General features: G+C 33.4%; 1 protein-coding gene across 3 annotated transcripts in view; it reads right to left on the bottom strand.

Annotated features, from left to right (window-relative positions):
* Window positions 1-20,354, bottom strand: part of DPP10 (dipeptidyl peptidase like 10) — a 1,401,573-nt gene that overhangs the window by 320,250 nt on the left and 1,060,969 nt on the right. For all 3 annotated transcript variants that reach the window (XM_063694707.1, XM_031008786.3, XM_019022737.4), the window contains exon 5: window positions 4,644-4,718. In XM_063694707.1, the coding sequence (XP_063550777.1) occupies window positions 4,644-4,718 (75 nt within the window). The remainder of the gene's footprint in view (window positions 1-4,643; window positions 4,719-20,354) is intronic.

The raw sequence follows: 20,354 nt of genomic DNA, 5'->3' as shown, positions 1-20,354 counted from the left end.
ATTCTCCTCCTCAGCCTCCCAAGTAGCTGGGACTACAGGTGTGTGCCACCACACCCAACTAAATTTTTTGTATTTTTTGTGGAGATGGCATTTCACCATGTTGGCCAGGCTGGTCTCAAACTCCTGTTTTTCTATTCATTTTTAGGGGTCTGCTCTTCAAAGCCCAGCATATGATTCTTCTCTAACATGAGTACCCTGAGTAAAAGTTTTCCTTATTCTTTGATACTACCACATATATGATACATAACATGATGTTGTATGCTGTGGATATAAATGTTTGTGTCATATCACCTCTTTCTGGTTATAAATTTCTTGAAGGAGATAATTCAATTTATGTGAGCATACCCACAAATACACCCTATAATATACAGCCCAGCAATTGCACCTGGGACATAATTAATAAATAAAATGAATAAATAAATGAAATGATATAAAATGGTGAAATAAAGTTTCTAAAATTTATTTAAATGCTAGCATTCTTTCACTTCCAGTTATTCTGTCATAAAGTATCTTTATTGTTCCTTGATAAGAAAAAAAAGACCATAAGAATATGAAGACTGGTCCATAACTATGTTTATATTGTTAATTATATTTTTAAAAGTTTGTGCCCTATTTTGTCCAAATACTCAAAGTTAACCTAGTTTTATGTTCCTTATTCCACATTTTCAAAACATAAACCTAAATTACACAAAGTTACTATTTAAAAATAAGATGAAAAAGCAATTTCAGTTTCTGTGTTTAGAGAATGGTTATTGTGACACTATCAGGGATGATCTGGCATAACCTAATACAGTTTTACTTTTCATAGACAGTTAACCAGCTTCCCTGAAAACAAATAGTAAAAATTGTTCTTCTAGATAGAAATCAACTGACTTGGACAAGAATACAAAAGTTCTCAAACTAATTTCACTAGTTTATTTAATAATTGATCATTTTTTACTACTTTTAACTATTTTCATTCGCTAATCTTTAAAAACTGTATCAGATTTGCATAAAACTATAAATGTGGAAATCCATACTTAAATCTTTTTACCTCTTTCCAGTAACTTGTTCGGGGTAAAAGATTTCAATGATCTTGCATAGTCCATACACTTAATAAAATAAATTGAAACTGAATTTAAAAAAAAACAAAAAAAAAAACTTTTGCCACCAGGCATGTTGGCTCACACTTGCAAGGCTGAAGCGGGTGGATCCCCTGAGGTCAGGAGTTCAAGACCAGCCTGACCAACATGGCGAAACTTTATCTCTACTAAAAACACAAAATTAGCTGGGCATGGTGGTGCACGCCTGTAATCCCAGCTACTCAGGAGGCTGAGGCAAGAGAATCGCTTGAACCTGGGAGGTGGAGGTTGCAGTGAGCAGAGATCGTGCATTGTACTACAGCCTGGGCAACAAGAGTGAAACTCTCGGCCTCCCTCCCACCGGAAAAAAAAAAAAAATTGCCTTATTTTAGGACTTTTTAAAAAATTACAGCTTTTTCAAGTTAAAATCTTTTATTTTGACATAATTATTTTTACATGCCATTATAATAAATAATACTGAGAGATCACAGGTATTCTTCACCCAGTTTTCCCCACTGATACTATGTTATAAAACTATAAGAAATCCTGGTCAAGTAAACAACCAGGTCAAGAAAACAACAAGGACATTGACATTTATATAATTAAGATACAGAGCATTTCTATCTCCACAAAGATCCCTCTTGTTGTCCCATAAAATAAAAAAAGCTGCTCTCATTTCCCTCCTTTTCTCCTGGAAACTACTAATCTCTTCTTCATTTCTTTAATTTTGTCATTTTGAGAATGTTATATAGATGAAATCATACAAACAATCATATTTGGGACTGTTTTTTTTTTCACTTGGCATAATTCCGAAGATGTATCTATGTTTCTGTCTATATTGAAAGCGTGTTCCTTTGTATTGCTGAATATTTATTACATGGGATGAATGGACCACAGTTTATCTAGCCATTCATCCTTTGAAGAACATCTGGGCTGTCTCAGTTTTTGGCTATTATAAATAAGACTGCTGCAAATATTTGCATACAGGTTTTTGTGTGAATACTTTTATGTATCTGGGATAAATGACTTGAAGGAATTGTCTAGTGAAATTTAATTGCTGGGTCGGATGGTAGTATATGCTTAGTTTTTTTTTAATGTTTAAATAAATGTTGGTTTATTTATGTGGTATAATTAGATTTCTTTTTTTGCTTTTTATTTATTTATTTATTTATTTATTTATTTATTTTTATTATACTTTAAGTTCTAGGGTACATGTGCACAATGTGCAGGTTTGTTACATATGTATATATGTGCCATGTTGGTGTGCTGCACCCATTAACTCGTCATTTGCGTTAGGTATATCTCCTAATGCTATCCCTCCCCCCTCCCCCCACCCCACAACATTTTCTTAATCCAGTCTATCATTGTTGGACTGTAAACTAGTTCAACCATTGTGGAAGACAGTGTGGCAATTCCTCAGGGATCCAGAACTAGAAATATCATTTGACCCAGACATCCCATTCCTGGGCATATACCCAAAGGAATACAAATAATGCTGCTATAAAGACACATGCACACATATGTTTATTGTGGCATAACTCACAATAGCAAAGACTTGGAACCAACCCAAATATATGCTTAGTTTTTAAAAAAAACTATCAAAATATCTTCCAAAGTAGCTGTACCATTATACATTCCAACTGCAATGTATGAATGATCCAGTTTCTCTGCATGCTTGCCATCATTGGGTGTGGTCACTTAAAAAAAATTTAACCATTCTGATAGATTTGTAGTGATATTTTATTGTAGTTTCAATTTGCATTTACCTATTGGCTAGTAATGTTAAAATATTTTCATGTACTTATTGCCGTCTGTAAATCTTCAGTGAAATGTCTCTTCATGTCTGGGCCCACTTTCTGATTGTATAGTTGTGTTTTTGTTATAGCTGTTGTTTTTATCTGTTCATTTTTAAGAATTCTTTATATATGAATGTTGGTCCTTTGTCAAACACGGGAATTTCAAATATTTTCTTCGAGACTGTAACTTGTATTTTTAGCCTGAAAACAGGGTCTATCACGGAACAATACTTTATCCTCCTTTGGACTGTGATTTTGGTATACAGTTTAAGAAATTTTTCCCTAGCCTTAAATCCCAAAGATTTTTTTCTAAAAGTTTTATAGATTTATACTTTACATTTAAAAGCATGATCCATTCTGAGTTTGTATAAAGTGTGTGGCTTAAGCCAATATGATGTTTTGGTCTTTTGTGGGCTATTTGTTTTTATTTTTTGCCGATGGATATCTGATTGTTCTGGCACTAGTTGTTGAAAAGACTGTCCTCCATTAAATTGCTTGTGCACCTTTGCCAACAATCTATTAGGCATAGTTGTGAGGGTCTATTTCTGGGTTCTCTCTTTTCTTTCATTGATCTATGTGTTTGTCCTACTGCCAGTTCCAGTCTTCATTGCAATAGCTCCTGAAACCTGATTTTTTAAAAGTTCATGATCAGTATAATATAGCAGACTTTTCAAGCTTAGATTCTTTAGATAATGTTATGTTAGAAACTTTTTAGCATAATATTTTAGTCTATAAATGTCAAGTATTTTTCTTACTATAACATATGATTTACAAAATCCCAATGAATAAAGATAACTCAAAGCAAAAGATAAGACAACAGGCCAACATCTATACTAGGAAAAGAGGCCTTTGACTAAAATCCCTCTGTCTTTTACAGCATAAATTACTTAAGTCAAAAAATATAACCTTAAAAATATAGCACATGTATATTCCGAAAGACTAAAGCCATCAAATAGCAGTTCTTTCGAACTGTGAAATTCCATGTGTTCAAAAGGCTTCAAAGCATTATATGAGGCTTCCTGCCTTAAGTCCATAAATTTTTATTGTTCATCTTAAAGCTCGTAAACTTCCTTGAATGATTTCCAATCACTTATTCTTTACAGATACTAATCTGCTGAATTGGCTTTCCAACATTTACTTTGCTTTTTAATCATGCAAATGATACCTAAGTACAAAACACTCAACAACCATACATATTGCTCTAATTGTGCTTTAGGGCTCACATGGAATAAGGAAACACTAATTTCAATTAGAACATTTTATTTGTTCAGAATTAATTGCTTGGCTTGCCCCATTTGCAAAAATTTCTACAACCCCAAGCTGACAATCAAATACCAGTAAAGAATCCCTTGACCATAATCTGAGTCAATGTTTTCAGCAGTTGCCTTCCCAATATACACATCTGAAGCTCTAGGCACAGCCACTAGAAAAGTCTCTAATCTGTACACACATGAAACACTCAAGTACATGGTAAGGCTTATCTTGAAACTTTCACAAGCCCGCATTTGTTGGATTTGCTAAACTCTGCCACATTCTCCTCTGCCAAGAGATGGACTTGGATCAGCACAGGCACTTGGCAAATTGTCCCAATTATTTGCTGTACAGATATGGAAGATGTTTGGACATTATCTTCAAACATCTTTTGTGCAAAGTAGTCATTACTGTCCTCCGGTAGTTACTAGACATGCCAGATTTTGCTTAGGTGAGTTATAGCTGAGTAAAATTATGCACTGTCACCCCAATGCATCACAAAGAAAAGTATTCTCAAAGAAGATCACTCCTTTACCTGTTTGACATCATATGCCAGAAGGACATATTTTAAATCTGGTGAAACTGAATGTCTTGATGCTTTGAAGGTTACCTAGAAAAAGAAAAAAAAAAAACAGTTATATTTAAAAACTTTTTAACATGAATTTGGATGTATAAATGTAAAAAAAAAATCAATTTTCATAGCACTATAAAATGGCATTCTCATTTCTTTTATATTGTATACATATTTGCACGTATGTATGTATGATTATTCAGATGAATATAAAAAACTTAGAGGACATATTAGACATTTCAGTAAGAAAAGGTTTGCTAATATATCTTTCTATATGTTATCTCTTAAAGAATATGTTAATCTTTTTATTATTTAAAAAATTCAAAGGCCTATTGAAATTCCTGAGTAACCAAAATGCTTTTATAATTTGCATGCTAGATTAATCAAAAGGAAAAGAAGTATTGACATTCTGTTTGTCATAATTTTCTGTCTCTGTGTTTTTGTATTCTCACTGGTTGAATGTTTGTATTTAAAGAAGATACTAACATTAAAGACAGACTCTCTTTAAAGGAAATCCCCAGGGTGAAACAGATTAAAACACAAATACATAACATTGCATTTGATGTCAAACAAAAACTACTACACTGTACTTGACTAATTTTGAGCCTGTAATCTAATAATGGAACAAATTTGAGGACAGAAGGAATTTAAACTACACAATGAAACAAATACATTCAAGGTAGAAAAAAGACTTCACTTGAAATAGAGATACTTGTCTAATTCATGTCTAAAGAGAGGGCAAAAGCACATTGAGTTGATGTGTGAAAAAACTCCAAAATATAAACAAAAAAACACAAAATAAATTGTATAAAATTTTAAGCATAATAGATACTTTGCATGGTATTTGCAGAGAAATACGTGCATAAACAATTGTGCACACCTTATAGTTTCCATAAGACTGCTCTCTATAAAGTCCAGAAAAGTGTAAAGTCAGAGTTTCTTTGTTTTGTTTTTGTTTGTTTGTTTGTTTGTTTTACATAGGGACCCCAAAACACAATGGATAGGATAAGAAATTCAGACTAATCAATATTTGGCAAGTTTGGGTGGTATAATAAAATATATATTTGGTCTTTTCTCTGGTTCTTTGCACAGAGCTCCAAAAACCCTTGAAATTTCCTGAATGATAGAAATGTCTTTTGTTATTCATAGCAAACTTCTTTGCACTTTATTCGATTTCATGCTAATGCGACTGCAACATCAGAGGACTCTTTGTGAGGGGAGGCATTAGCTTATAGTTCCAGGATTAAGCTGGTCATCAGATCACATCAATCATGCGATTACAAGTTTAGAAATTTCAGCCCCACTCTAAGATCTGGTAGGAGAGAAGAGCTGGAGATCAGAGTTCAGCAGCTGGCCAGTGATTCAATAAATCATGCCTAAGTGATGAAACCTTGCTTAGAAACTCTGAATGATAAGGGTTGAGCGAACCATCTGGTTGGTAAACATATGGATGCATTGGGAGCGTGATGTACCCCAGTCCAAAGAGAAAGAGCCTCCTGTGCTGGGGACCCCTTCAGACATCACCCCATATATCTCTTCATCTAGCTGTTCATTTGTACCCTCTACAATAAACTGCTACTCATAAGAATAGCTCTTGTCTGAGCTCTTTGAGTCATTCTAAGAAATTCTCCAGCCTGAAAAGGGGTAATGAGAACCCTCACATTTGTAGCCAGGTTGGACATAATTCAGTACCATTGGGACCAGGAGGGACTGACAGCTGGCATCTGAGGTGAGGACAGACCAGGGGAATTGAGCTCCTTAACTGTGGGTGTGCGCTAATTCCTGGTAATTAGTCTCCGTATTGAATTGAATTGTAGAGCACTCAATTGGTATCAGAGAATCATTTTTGGAATGACATAGCTTATTAATTCCTGAGCCAGATATGCAAGAGAATGGAATGGTCAGCGAGACATCACCATATGGCAATGCTAAGGTATGGGGGTTTACACCTATCTTGTACAATCTACATATAAGGCATTTTAGAAGAAGATAACAACATTCACTGGCAACAATTCATGTCAAGAATTTTGTTTTTTAGTTTTTAAAAGATCCATTTAAATAACCATGAAAATAACAACATTAGCAGCTACCACTGATTAGTCATCTATCAGGTGGTCTGCAAGTTGTTAGGAACTTTGCAGTTATCAATGATTTTAAACAGTCTTCAGGGCAATACTATGATACAACCTAATTCTCTCTCTCATTACTTTAGTGTATATTGAAATTTGATAGAAATTAACCTATGGAGAATTTGGGGTGACACTGGATACACAAAGTATCCAACATTATAGTATCAGGAGGTGTATTGTTTTTAAGGAAATGTTCAAGGGGACAGTATCAAATGGTACGCTGTTATGTACAGACTGATAGGGCAATGTCATCATTCTTGTCCTACAGGGATTAGAAAATTTCAACATTGCAGTTGTTACACCTTTCTCAAGGTCAGAGAGAAGCATACGTAAGAAGACAATCCAGGAGGGCCTCTTTTCATAAGCCTTACATTATCTCACTAGCAGGAGGGTTTTTTTTTTTTTTTTTTTTGAGAGCTTCTCTGACTAAAGTCTGAATTAATTTAAAGGAAATCTCACCTCCCTCATCCTCATCCACCGTCATGTGATGTTCCTCACACAAATTAACTTCACGCTTTCACAGGTGCGTCTGTGCCTCCGGTAACAATGTTTTAGTATCTTTTACAGTTCCTACAATTACCCAGTCTGGCACTTTATTAATTATCCCTCTACTGCCTCAAGCTTATGCAGCACACAAACTGGGAAATTTTCCAAATATCTTTTCAGGGGCCCAAGCTGCTGAACCTTCTCTGAAATTAAAGGGTCGTGGGCAGGTCACTGATGCTGCAGAGAAACTTACTGATGATACCCGAATAAGAAACATATCTCGGCAGCTTAGTCAACAGGCCAGAAGATGTTGGAAATCTTAGGTCAATCCCTCTTAGTTTATGCCTTTAATGTTATTATTTATTGCATTTGGGGTATTCTTTCTTTCAGCCACAGGAGACATCTTGGTCAACACTGATTCTAATTGTAGACATTAAATAGTTCTGGTTTAATTTCAACTTAATATGACTTCAAATTGTGGTTTGGGGAAGTTGATTATTGCCAATAATGCTATTACAGTACTTTCATATTTAACAACTTAATTACCATTGAAATGAAAGGATGCAAAAGTAATTTCCACATGTGTTCATTGCCATTACTCAGCAATGATGCCTGCCTGTCCAGTTTTTGACATCCAAAATAGTACAAAGTGCATAAAAATGCATGAATCCTGCCATCTATGTACATTCTGTTGAGGGCAAGCAAGATATGATAAACAGAGTAAAGCAAATATGCAGGTGATTAACTAGATGAATTAAGCAAGAAAGACAAGGTATTTGATCAAGTAGAGAAACAAATGTATGCTTTCAGGCAGCTTGGGAACATTTTGTGGTACCTCTTTTGTATGTATCATTCCATTCAAGCGAATCTTATGTGTTGAACATTCACTGTACAACAAGCCCCCAGGGAGACACCGAAGGTGCTAAGAAGTTGGGAAACCAAACCCACTAGGATGTTTTCCTTTCCATATTGTTCAGGATAAGATGAGTGTCATGAACCTTGTTAGTCACTGGTAGAGCAAGGGTCCAAAACATCGATGCTTTAAACCACTGGGTAAGCAGGGTAAGACTGAAGCTATTGTGTAAGAATCACAGAGAGGTGGAGAAGTCAGACTGCCTATTTAAAAGAGCACAGTAGCTCCTCAGCTCCAGATACAATGTCCTATAGAAAAATACACACAGTGTTGCTAGTTTTCCATTTTTTTCAAAAAAAGTTAGAAAGCAAAATTTAACTTATAATTTCATAATTTTAAAATTATGATTCAATCCTAAATATACTTGGGGGCCAGATTCTGTCTGGAGCCTACAAGCTTGCCAGTTTTGAATTACAACCTACAATATGAGAATAAACTTCAAAAAATGCACAAGTAGCTTAAAAACAATTATTGGGAAGATGAGGGATGATTCCATAGATTACTGCTATTATGTATGAAGTATGCATTATTGTCAACATGACTATGCCAGTGCTTATTACTGTTTTCATAAGTGGTAAAACTGAAAGCCAAGAAAGAAGTGAAATCAGGTTTGAATTTAGAACTATTACCTTGGCAAGTGGGTGAAAAACTAGTTAGATTTGATGACATCTCGAGTTCATGAGAGATGGTAAGAGGCTCATGACAATCCAAGAAAGCAATGTTACAAAGTTAAGGAAGAAGCAGAGGCAAAGAGTGAAAGGGACATGTACAGGGGAGATTGTGAATAAAATACAAAAAAAAAATAAGGATTAGATTTGAAGATGGAGAAAGAAGAAAGTATACAGAATAACTCCAGGTTTTCAAGTTTTTATCATTGGGTGAATGCTGCTTTTGTAACATTCTCACTGGAGAAAATAAAGAAAAACAGGCATATTTTGAGGAAAGTTTTAGACACTCGAATTTTATATACATTATTGTTACCGCTCCTGAAGGATAGCCAATAGGAAATGTGCAGGATTTGTGGATAAAAAGCCTGGAGTTTAAGAGAGATGCCAGAAAGCCTCATCTTTAATCATGTATACAGAGTAATAGATGAAGGTTTATGTTCAATGTAAATCCATCCCCTCTAAAGAAAAGGAACAAGTTCCCCAAATGACATGCTCTACCGGGTGGGCCAGTAATCATGCAGTTATGAACATGGTGTACCATTGCTTGTATTCTTTAAATGTGCATGTTTTCTTTTTCTTGTACCTTTGTTCAACTTTCTCTACTTGCTATACCACCTTCACCTTTCCCTTTTCCTTACTCAAATTGTGTTTCTCTGAAGGATCATTCTAATTCTTCTCCTTTAAGCCTTCCCTGTCCTTCTTAGCTCAAGTGATTCATCTGACCTCACATGTATTTAATTACACGTGCAGTTCATCTAACGATTGATCACTGTTTTGTGATTGCACTTCTAGGTTGTTTGGAACTGCAATTTACATCTTTTATTGCCACGGTAATGTCCCTATTAAGAGGCCCCATTACAATGATTCACTTTTGTCAGAAACATTATAACTAGACGTAGAAAATGAGATAATGATGGTATTCCAAGATGTCAGATATTAAAGATCATAGCAAGAAATCATTAAACACAAACTTAAATGTCAGAAGTGCCAGAAAACATAAAATATTCATTTGTATGACTTGAGACTGAGAAAAGACTGAGTGAAGGCAGAATGAGAGATGCAGTTACAATTAACACAAGTTGGTATAAAGGACTTGGTTGCCTTAACACTGAGAAACAGCAGAACATTAGGAACTGTGTGGTAGGGATATGTATTGTTCTAGACCTTGGAATAAGCTGGTAATAAAAATATCTAAAGACATCTCTATTTACAAAATAAAAAAAAATCATGCTCCAGGAGCTTTGGCTGAATAATTCCGAAAGTGTAGATGTGTACATTTTTAACAGATAGTGAATGATGGAGACAAAAATGTAAGTCTTCTTGGATCCTGTGATATTTTTCCCTGCTCCCTCAACCTCCAGCCATCAAACTCCCTAAATATTCACACACATATCCTTTATGTTTTGTTTTGTTTTGTTTTTTGATGGAGTCTCGCACTGTCACCCGGGCTGGAGTGCAGTGGCGCTATCTTGGCTCACTGCAACCTGTGCCTCCCAGGTTCATGCAGTTCTCCTGCCTCAGCCTCCCGAGTAGCTGGGACTGCAGGTGCCCGCCACCACGCCCGGCTAATTTTTTGTAGTTTTAGTAGAGATGAGGTTTCACTATGTTGGCCAGACTGGTCTCAAACTCCTGACCTCATGATCCACCTGCCTTGGCCTCCCAAAGTGCTGGGATTGCAGGCGTGAGCCACGACGCCCGGCCATCCTTTATGTTTAATTTATTTAGGGTATAACTTCCCTCACTACTCAATCTCATTATTAGTTTTTTGATACCTGACAAAAATATTTAGAAAAGCCATCTATCATTTTGGAAAGATGTTAATTTTGAAACATGTAATTAAGTATATGTTATGAAAATGCTTCTTTCATTGTGCAGTCCATAAATGACCAAATTCCCTGGTTTGAGCATGAGGAAGGATTTTAGAAAGCCAGTGGACCATAAGTGGAGGAGAAGAGGGAAAAAGATTACGATCTAGTTGAAAAGAAGAAAAGGGAAATCAAGAGAAGCTGGGAAAGGAGGCAGCCATCCCTAGAATGATGCAAAAGACACACTCTCTTTCACTGTCTGGCTTTAAGAACAGAGAAGAAGCAAATAGCTTTTTATAATTTAGCTGTAAACAAAGGCTTGATTGTTCTCTGTAGCTGTAGCTGGTTATATATGCAGAAAATTTTAAAATCAATTTTTTTACTGTGTATTTTTTCATGTTCTCTTTTCTTAGCTGACCAATTAATTATGATCGTGCTTAAATTATATCTCTTTCCTGACATCTGCAATATCTATATTTTGTAAACATAATAGATGCTCTCTCTCTCTATATATTTTCTTGTTACCATGTATTTTGATATTGGAGTATTTAATAAAACAACCCAATGCAGAAAATGCCATGATACAACTACGTAATTTTTATGAGTATTGAATCAATACCTACTAATCCATATAGACTGACGCACATATATTTTTATTGCTCAATAAATGTAAACAGCCAAAATAATATTCTATTCATTTACATCATAGGCCATACACTAAAACATTTAAAAAGCAATTTTTATTTTTCGCAGAAAGTGGAAATTGATGATCACTGAAATCTGTTAATAACTTAAAAAAATAGGGCAGAAAAGGTGAATTTGAGAGTCATGCCAATATTTCTCCACCCAACACTTGAGAAGAATGCCAATATTTCTCTACCCAACACTTTAATAAATTGGAAAAGCTATGGGCTGATACAAGAAGAAAAGAAATATTGTAACTTCCATATTTATGCAAATTATTTATGTGAAGTTCAGTTTGTGCTGGTCTAATGATTCTTCAAATTGTCTTAGTGCTTTATAATCATCCTATATCAAGTATATATATATTTTTAAATGGTGCTGTTACCTTCAAGCACAGCTGCATTAAAGAATACAGCATATAAAAGCTATGGAAGTCCTAAAAAATTTGACATTAGAATTTCAGTATGAGTTTTCCTCACCATGGCCTTATACAATATGTGTAACATAATACTTATATGATGAGTAGACCGGAGCTGCCCAGTAGAAAGTTACTTAATTTCATTCTTGTTATGATAGCCCATCAGGCACATTTTACAAAGTATAATTTCATAAACAAAAATAATATAATTATTATTTTAAAACATGCATATTTTAAGTATTTCAATTAGTAATATGATTTTATTTCTAGTGTAAGAAAAATAATGGTTACCAAAAGCTTTGCAATTCCCATATTTATAAAAAGAAGGGAAACTATAATGTCCAATATTAAGTAAAAAAACTTTTTTTTTACCATGGCTGAATTTTCTTTTTATGAAATAGAAACAGAAAAATAATAGTGCTTCAAAGACTAAATCTTCTTGACAGCTGATGGTTCAAAGGCTCATTTTAGGTTTATATAACATCATTAATTTAGCATTATAATTAATAATTCCAAAAAATAGGAGAAAACATAGGTTAGCAAATAAAAAAGATATTTAATTGTGCCAGATTTGATATATTCATATATATTCCTCAATGATACCATATTTGATATTGCTGCAGTTTCGATGTCTGACTCCTTAAAACCTCATATTGAAATTTGATCCCCAATGCTGGAGGTGGGGCTCTGATGATAGGTGTTTAGGTCGTGGGACAGGCTTCCTCATGAATGGCTTGGTGCCACTTTTATCATACTGAGTTCTTACTCTATTAGTTCTCATGAGAGCTGGTTGTTAAAAAGAGCCTGGCACCTCCTCTCTCTTTTTCTTGCTTCCTTTCTCACCATGTTATCTCTGCACATGCAGGCTGCCCTTTACCTTCCACTATGAATAAAGCAACTTGAAGCCCTCACCAGAAGCAGATGCCAGGGCCATGCTTTTTGCACAGTCTACAGAATCACGAGCCAAATAAACAACTTTTATGTAAATTACCCAGCCTCAGATATTCCTTTACAGCAATACAAAATGAACTAGTAGATAAGACAGACATCTATTTAGCAGAAAAGACAAATATGAATTAATAGATAAGACAGATATCTACTCTATCCTTATCATTTTCTCTCTTGAATTGGATTAATCGCAGCTTTTGTCTCTTCACGTATTGTCAAACATGATAGATTTAGCAATTACAAATTTAATTCCCAATTAAATTTAAATATAAGATAAACAATATATGGTAATATATGTAAAGAATGGCATATCATATAACCAAGAGAATGACATAAATAGAATATCTTGTAGTTATAAAATAACTGGACTACAGGTTAAATGCAAATATGCATGAATCAGTAACAAAATGCTGAGTGATAAAGGGAAGTATAAGATGATCATGGACTACCTGATGCCTCTTTCAAAAGTTCAAGACCAACTAAGATTAAATTATACATCATATAGGCAAACATATATATATGTATCAAAGCAAACTGAGTTAGACATTAACCAGAAACCCAAGGATATAACAATAATTTACATAGTGAATTAATTTAAAAGTTGAGTTTTCATTTACTTGCACTTTCATAAACTTGCACTTTAATTCTCCAAGGTTGAAAGCCATGCATTCTACAGGTCATTTTATCAGAAATATCCATTAATAGCTCCTAAGCACAGTTGAGGAGACCAGTGGTTGTTTGCAACTATGACTGAATAAACCTCCCTGTTCCTGTTTCCTGAAATACATGTGCAATTGCTTCCTTATGGTATATACCTAGGAAGGAATTTTTAGATTGTAGGGCATGTGAATGTTATACTTCACACAATAATGACAAAATTTTACCCAAAGTAAAAACACAAATGACATTCCTGCTATCAAGGAGTAAGAGGCTCTATTATTCCACAGTCTTTCCAATACATGGTAACATCAGGGTTAATCTTTGCCAATAGGATATGTGAAAAATACTATCTTCTTGTTGATAAATATTCCTGTTTGTGAATTATGTTAAGCAGCTTTTAAATTTATCAACAATATTTTTTGATAAAAAGTCCATTTATATTTTTTGTTCATTTTCAATTGATTTGGAAGAGTTTTTACATATTAATTACATTAACATTTTCTAAGTTAACTAAGAGTTTTCAATATGTCTTCATAATTTACAGCTTAGCATATTGGTATGCTAAAATATCTCCATCCTCTAATTTTAACATGAAATTATAACAGATATAGGATGCAAGCAACAAAAAATATAAGGATATGACCATTAAGAAGATACTGAATGTGGAATTCACTTGGAAAAAAAAAACACAAAAAATAACAAGGCTCTGGTTTTCAGCTTAGAATATCAATATTTCTTGAATATATTAACCGATGTAACATTATACCTCCTGTTCGGGACTCCTAATAATAGATTGATTTGCTGTTTCCTGTTCATTTGTCAGTATCCTTTTGATAAGCAGAGATATCATAAATGACCCTTCCATGCCAAAGCAAATAACAAAAATAAAGGAAAAGAATAATTTTAGATTTACATCCCTGGTGGCACTTTCTGCTTAGTTGGGGAAAGAAAGAAGGCCTATAAAATCAAGTCCAATTTAGTGACAATGACAATAAGAAACAAGAGCTGCCTCCAGATTCAATGTCTTGAGCAAAATCTCAAGCTCTGAAGTAAGAACCGGGTTCTATTTTATTGTCTCCCAAGAACATCTGCAAACACTGCTGATCTCCTCAACTGTGCTTAGGAGCTGAGGCAGACATTCACTAGTTGAGCTGTCATGCACTAAACTTGCATTTTTATGGCCCAAGTCCAAAAGCCTTTTCTTGTATTGTCCACTTTCTCAGAAATGTTCACTAATAGCTTCAATTTTTTTGTGAAGTGTGTAGAATGCTAAGATAAATCAGTTTTATGCATGTTTTTCAATGTCCAAATAGAGGCTGAATTAATCCTAAGGCTGGAAGAAGGTGTTCAGTGTGTGTGTTTATTTTTTCATTATTCATTTTATTTCATTTTAAAAACTGAAGGAAAATTTAAGGGTAATATTTCCAACTCTTATAGGGTAGATGATTCCTCCAATTTTATTAAACAGGTGTTTATAACTGAATGAGTTAATTATAGACATTTACTCACAACTGTTCCCATTGTTCTCTCTTCCTTTACATTCATTCATTTCTTCTTTCAGGCCAGTTTCAACAGATAAAGGTTTATTAAGATATATGAAACACAGAACATCCTTTCAGTGGACTTTGCAGATATTAATGAATGAATAATTCCAGTTAGATTAAGACTAAGTACAAATATTTTTTTAAAATGTTCCTGCCATGAGTGTCATTTGCAAAGTCCCAATATGAAAGACTTATGCACAGGAATTCAAACACCAGAAAACAACAATGGCCAATGCACATATAAAAAGATGATTCTCAACCTCTCTCATAATTAAATAATTGTAAATCAACATAAGGATTAAATTCTATCTTTTATCAGCCAAATCGAAAATAACTAAAAGGTTGAACAATACCCAACAACAGGAAGAGTGGACTAACAGAGAGTATCATACACTATTGGTGGGTTTGATTAATGAAATTTGATATTATCTAATAAATTGCAATATAAACTTTCTTTGACTCATCAATACACTGGAATATAATTAGCCTACATATATATTTGAAATATGCCTGCTTTGCTGTTTGTTTATGTTTGTTTTGGAGCAGTAATGTAATAGAAAAATATTTAAACCAGTGGTAATACATCATACAAGAACACTTTATGGTGCTATTACACTATTTTTTTGTTTTAAAAAAGTTCATATAAAAAGCTCTTCAAGATACATTAAGTGGATAAAAAGTATAGACCATATGTACTGTTGAAATTAAATATAATGTAGACATATACACTTACATATACACATACACACACATATAAATGTATATATTATAGAATATTATATTGTTTATGTATAGATCCATGAAGATATATACAAACATATTTCTGTAGAAGAGTTTTGACAGGTACAAATATTTACATGGCTTCATTCAAAAATGGGTACTGAGTTATGAAGGGGGAATTTTTTATGATATATACATCTGCAACAGTTCTATCTAACAGAAATTTCTGTGATGATGAAAATGTTTTATCTCTATGCTGTCCAATGTAGTAGCTGTTGGTTTCATTTAGCTATTGAAAACTTGTAATGTGGATAGTGTGACTGAAAGATGGAATTTTAAATTTTACATGATTTTAATTAATTAAAAATTAAGTAGCCACATGTATCTAATGAACCTCATATCAGATAGTGTAAATATTTATATTTTACAATATATGTTTTCATTATCTTGTTTTAAAAAATGTCACTGGAAAACCCTGAGAGTAATATTTAGATTATTAGACCATGTTTTATTAAAATTATAATTTAAAGTTACTATTTTAAGAGACACATATAAATAATGTATAGAGTGAGACATATCCAATATTTAAAAAGAAGGAAAACCATAAAGACTATAGAGAAGAAAAGGAGAAATATGTAGAAACAAGTTTTAAAAAATAATGACTCTAACCTTCTCGATTGGATAAAACATAATATATATACTTAAGAAGTTCAAAAAATTCCAAGTTTCTACTGAAAAAAATTCTGCTCAAAAAGATCCTCACATAGATAGATCATAGTCAAGTTGACAAAACTTAGACAAAGAGAAATTAATGAAAACAGCACTAAAAACATAACATCACATACAAGGAACCCTCAATTATAATAACAGCTGACTTCTCATAAGAAACCACAGAGGTCAGAAGAGATTTAGGTTGACGTCTTCAAAGTATTAAAAGAAAAAGCTTGTCAACAAAGAATTCTATATCGAGCTAAACTTTCTCTCATAAAGGAAGGAGAAGTTGTCATTTCTAAATAAACAAAACCTGAGAGCATTTGTTACTATTAGCCCTGCTCTAAGGAAACGCTAAAGGAAGAAGTCCTTCAGGCTGAAATGAAATGACAATAAATAGTCACTTGAAACCACACGAAGACACAAAATGACCTAGTAAAAGTATCCACACAGTTATTATGAAAGAAAACATAAACACATTTGCTTGTAACTCCTTTCTTATCATACTTGTTTTAGAACATAGCTGCATAAAAACAATTATTATAAAAGCGTGTTGATTGGGTTATAACATATAAAGATATGACTTGTATGAAAATTACAGTACAAAGGGGTGAAGAACATGAAATGAAGTTGGAATAATGTTTGTATACCATTGAAATTAAATTAGTATTTTATCTGAACAAATTTATTCTAAATTAAGATGCTAGTTGTAAATTACAAGGCATTGGCTACATAAATAACACAAAAAATAGTAAAAAGGAACAATAGCAAATATAAAAGATACAGCAGAAAATATCTAACAAAAAAGGAGTGAGAAATCCAAGAATGGAGAAACACAAATGACATATGATATGTAGAAAACAAATATTATTAAATAAATGGCCAATATATGTTCTACCTTATTAATAATTGCATTAAATGAAAATAAACACATGAATCAAAATGTGTAGGTTGACAGGATAAATTTTTTTAAAATAATTATATGCTATATACAAAGGATATATTCTAAATTCAAGACACTAATAAGTTTAAAATAAAAAGGTGAAAAAGGTATACCATGAAACTGGTAAACAAAACAAGGATAGAATGGTTTCACTAACATCAAATGAAATACACTCTAAGGCAAAAATTCTTACTAGAGACAAAGATAAAAATTATGCAATAATAAAAGGGCCATTCTATCAGAAAAATAAAACAATTATAAATATGTATGCACATAATAATAGAACTCACAAATATATGAAGCAAAAATTTATAGAATTGAAAGGGAAAATAAACAATTTAATAATAAATAGTTGGAGACTTCAAAACCTTGATTTCAGCAATGGATAGAACCAGTAGGCAGAACATCAATAATAAAATAGAAGACAAACAACATTATAAAGCAAAAAGATCTTACAGACAGAAATGCTAGCAGAAAATACACACATACTTATGAGATTCGCATGAAATATTCTCTAGGTGAGATCTTATGTTAGGCCACAAAACATGTTTCAATGAATGGAAAAGTATTGAAATTGTAAAAAGTATGTTATTTGACCCAAATGAAATTATATTAAAAATCAATAATGGAAGGCAATTTGGGAAATTCACAAATATATAGATACTAAACAACAGTTACCTAAATAACCAATGAATCAAGAAATAAATAACAACGGAAATAATAAAATTCTTTGAGAAGAATGAAAATGAAAACATGAAATACAAACATTTATGATATATAGTAAAGAAGAACTTACAGGGAAATTACTAGCTGTAAAAATCTATATTAGGAACAAAATAGAGTGAGAAAGTAAAGAGGAAAAAAAGAAAGAAGAAAAGAAAAGAAAGGAAGAAAGAAAAAGCCAGAGGCCAGGTGCAGTGGCTCATATCTGTAATCTTAGGCCATGTGCAGTGGCTCATGTCTGTAATCCTCCCTTTGGGAAGCCTAGGTGGGAGGATTGCTTGGGGTAAGTCGTTCACAACCAGCCTGGGCAACATAGTATGACACGATCTAACAAAAAATTAAAAATTTAGCCAGACATGGTGGCTCATGCCTGAAGTCCCAGCTTCTCAGGAAGCTCAGGTGGGAAGGTTGCTTAAGCCTGGGAGACTGGGGCTACAGTGAGCCATGATCACACCACTGCACTCCAGCCTGGGCAACAGAGTGAGACTTTGTCAAAAAGAAAGAAAAAGAGAAGAGAAGAAAAGAAAGGGAGGGAGACAGGAAGGAAGGAAAGAGGGGAGGGAGTGGGGAAGGGAGGGAGGAAGTCTCGTGTGGTGGCTCACACCTGTAATCCCAACACTTTGGCAGACCAAGACAGGAGGATCACTTGAGCCCAGAAGGTCAAGATCAGCCTAGGAAACATAGTGAGACCACAGTTTGACAAAACTTTTTTTAAAAAAATTAGCTGGGCATGGTGGCACACATCTATAGTGCAGATACTCAGGAGGCTGAGGTGGGAGGATCACTTGAGCCTGGGAGGTTGAGGCTGCAGTGAGATATGATTGTGCCACTACACTCCAGACTGGGTAACAGAGTGAGACCCTGTCTCAAAAAAAAAAAAAAAAAAAAAAAAAGAAGAAGAAGAAGAAGAAAGAAGAAAAAAGGGCAAGAAGAAAATAAATATCTCAAATTAATAGCTTAAACTTCTACCTAAAGAAGTCAGGAAAAAAACAAGGAAACTAACACAAGCAAGCAGAAGGAAGGAAATAATAAAGCTTAGGTGGAAATAAGTTACATCTAGGCTAAAAAAACAATGGAGAAAATGAATAAGGCTGAGAGTTTCTTCCTTGAAAAGAAAAATAAAATTGGCAAGCCTCTAGATAGATGGATGAGAAAAAATAAAAAGATTCAAATTACGAAAATCAGGCATGAAAGAAGAGGCATCAGTATCAACCTTACAGAAATGAACATATAACAGAATACTATAAAATTGCTTATCAACAAATTCAGTTATTTAGATCAAAACAAGAAGTCTTAGAAAGACATAAATTTCAGAAGTAATATATATTTGGAATAGGCTTATAACATGTAAAAGGATTGATGAAATAAATTTAAAACTTCCTGTGAAAAAGAAGCCTAGGCCATAATGGTATCATCAGTGAGTTCCATGAAACATAAAAAAAAAAATCCTTCATAAACTTTTCCAAAAAATAAAAGGAAGAAACAATTTGCTACTTATTCTATTAGGCTAGTATTATCTTGATATCAAAACCAGACAAAGACATAGTTGGAAAAAGCTACAGACTGATAACCCCTTATGAGTATAAACAGCCTGGACTACTAAACAAATACAGTAATGTGGCAGGATAAGCAATCAACACACAAAAATCATTACATTTCTATACACTAACTGCAAACAATTTAAAGATGAAATGGAGTAAACAATTCTATTTATAATGGCCTCAAAAGCAAGAAAATACCTAGTAACAAATTCAACAATAAAAGTATGATTTTTAGATGGAAAAATATAACACATTCTTTTAAGAAATTGAAAAATATCTAAATAAATTAAAAGACATTGTATGTCTACAGATCAGAACCTTGTTAGGGTAGCACTATTTTTCAAATTGATCTACATAAGCAATATAATCACTATCAAAAGTCTTAGCTTCTTTTGACTTTGTTTGCAAATTTTACAAGTTAATCTTAAAATTCATATGGAAATGTAAGGGACAAAGAAATCCAATTTTGAAAAAGAGCAAAGTTCAAGGGCTCACACATCTTGATTACAAGTCTCACCACATAGCTACAATAGTCAAGACTGAACTACTGGCCTAAGGATAAACATATAGATTAATAGAATAGAGAGTCCCAAGACAAAATCATATATTTGTGGTCAGCTGACATTTGAGAAGGGTGCCAAAATTATTCAACAGAAAAAAAAATCTTTTCAAAAATGTTACATGGATAATTGTATTTCCACATGCAAAAGAATAAATGTGGACCTCTTTCCTCACATCATATTAAAAAATCCACTCAAAATGTATCATAGAACTAAACATAG

The sequence above is a fragment of the Gorilla gorilla genome, chromosome 11 (assembly GCF_029281585.2).
Source record: "Gorilla gorilla gorilla isolate KB3781 chromosome 11, NHGRI_mGorGor1-v2.1_pri, whole genome shotgun sequence".
In the NCBI taxonomy this organism is placed as follows: Eukaryota; Metazoa; Chordata; class Mammalia; order Primates; family Hominidae; genus Gorilla; species Gorilla gorilla.
This window is presented reverse-complemented; position numbering and strand designations above follow the sequence as displayed.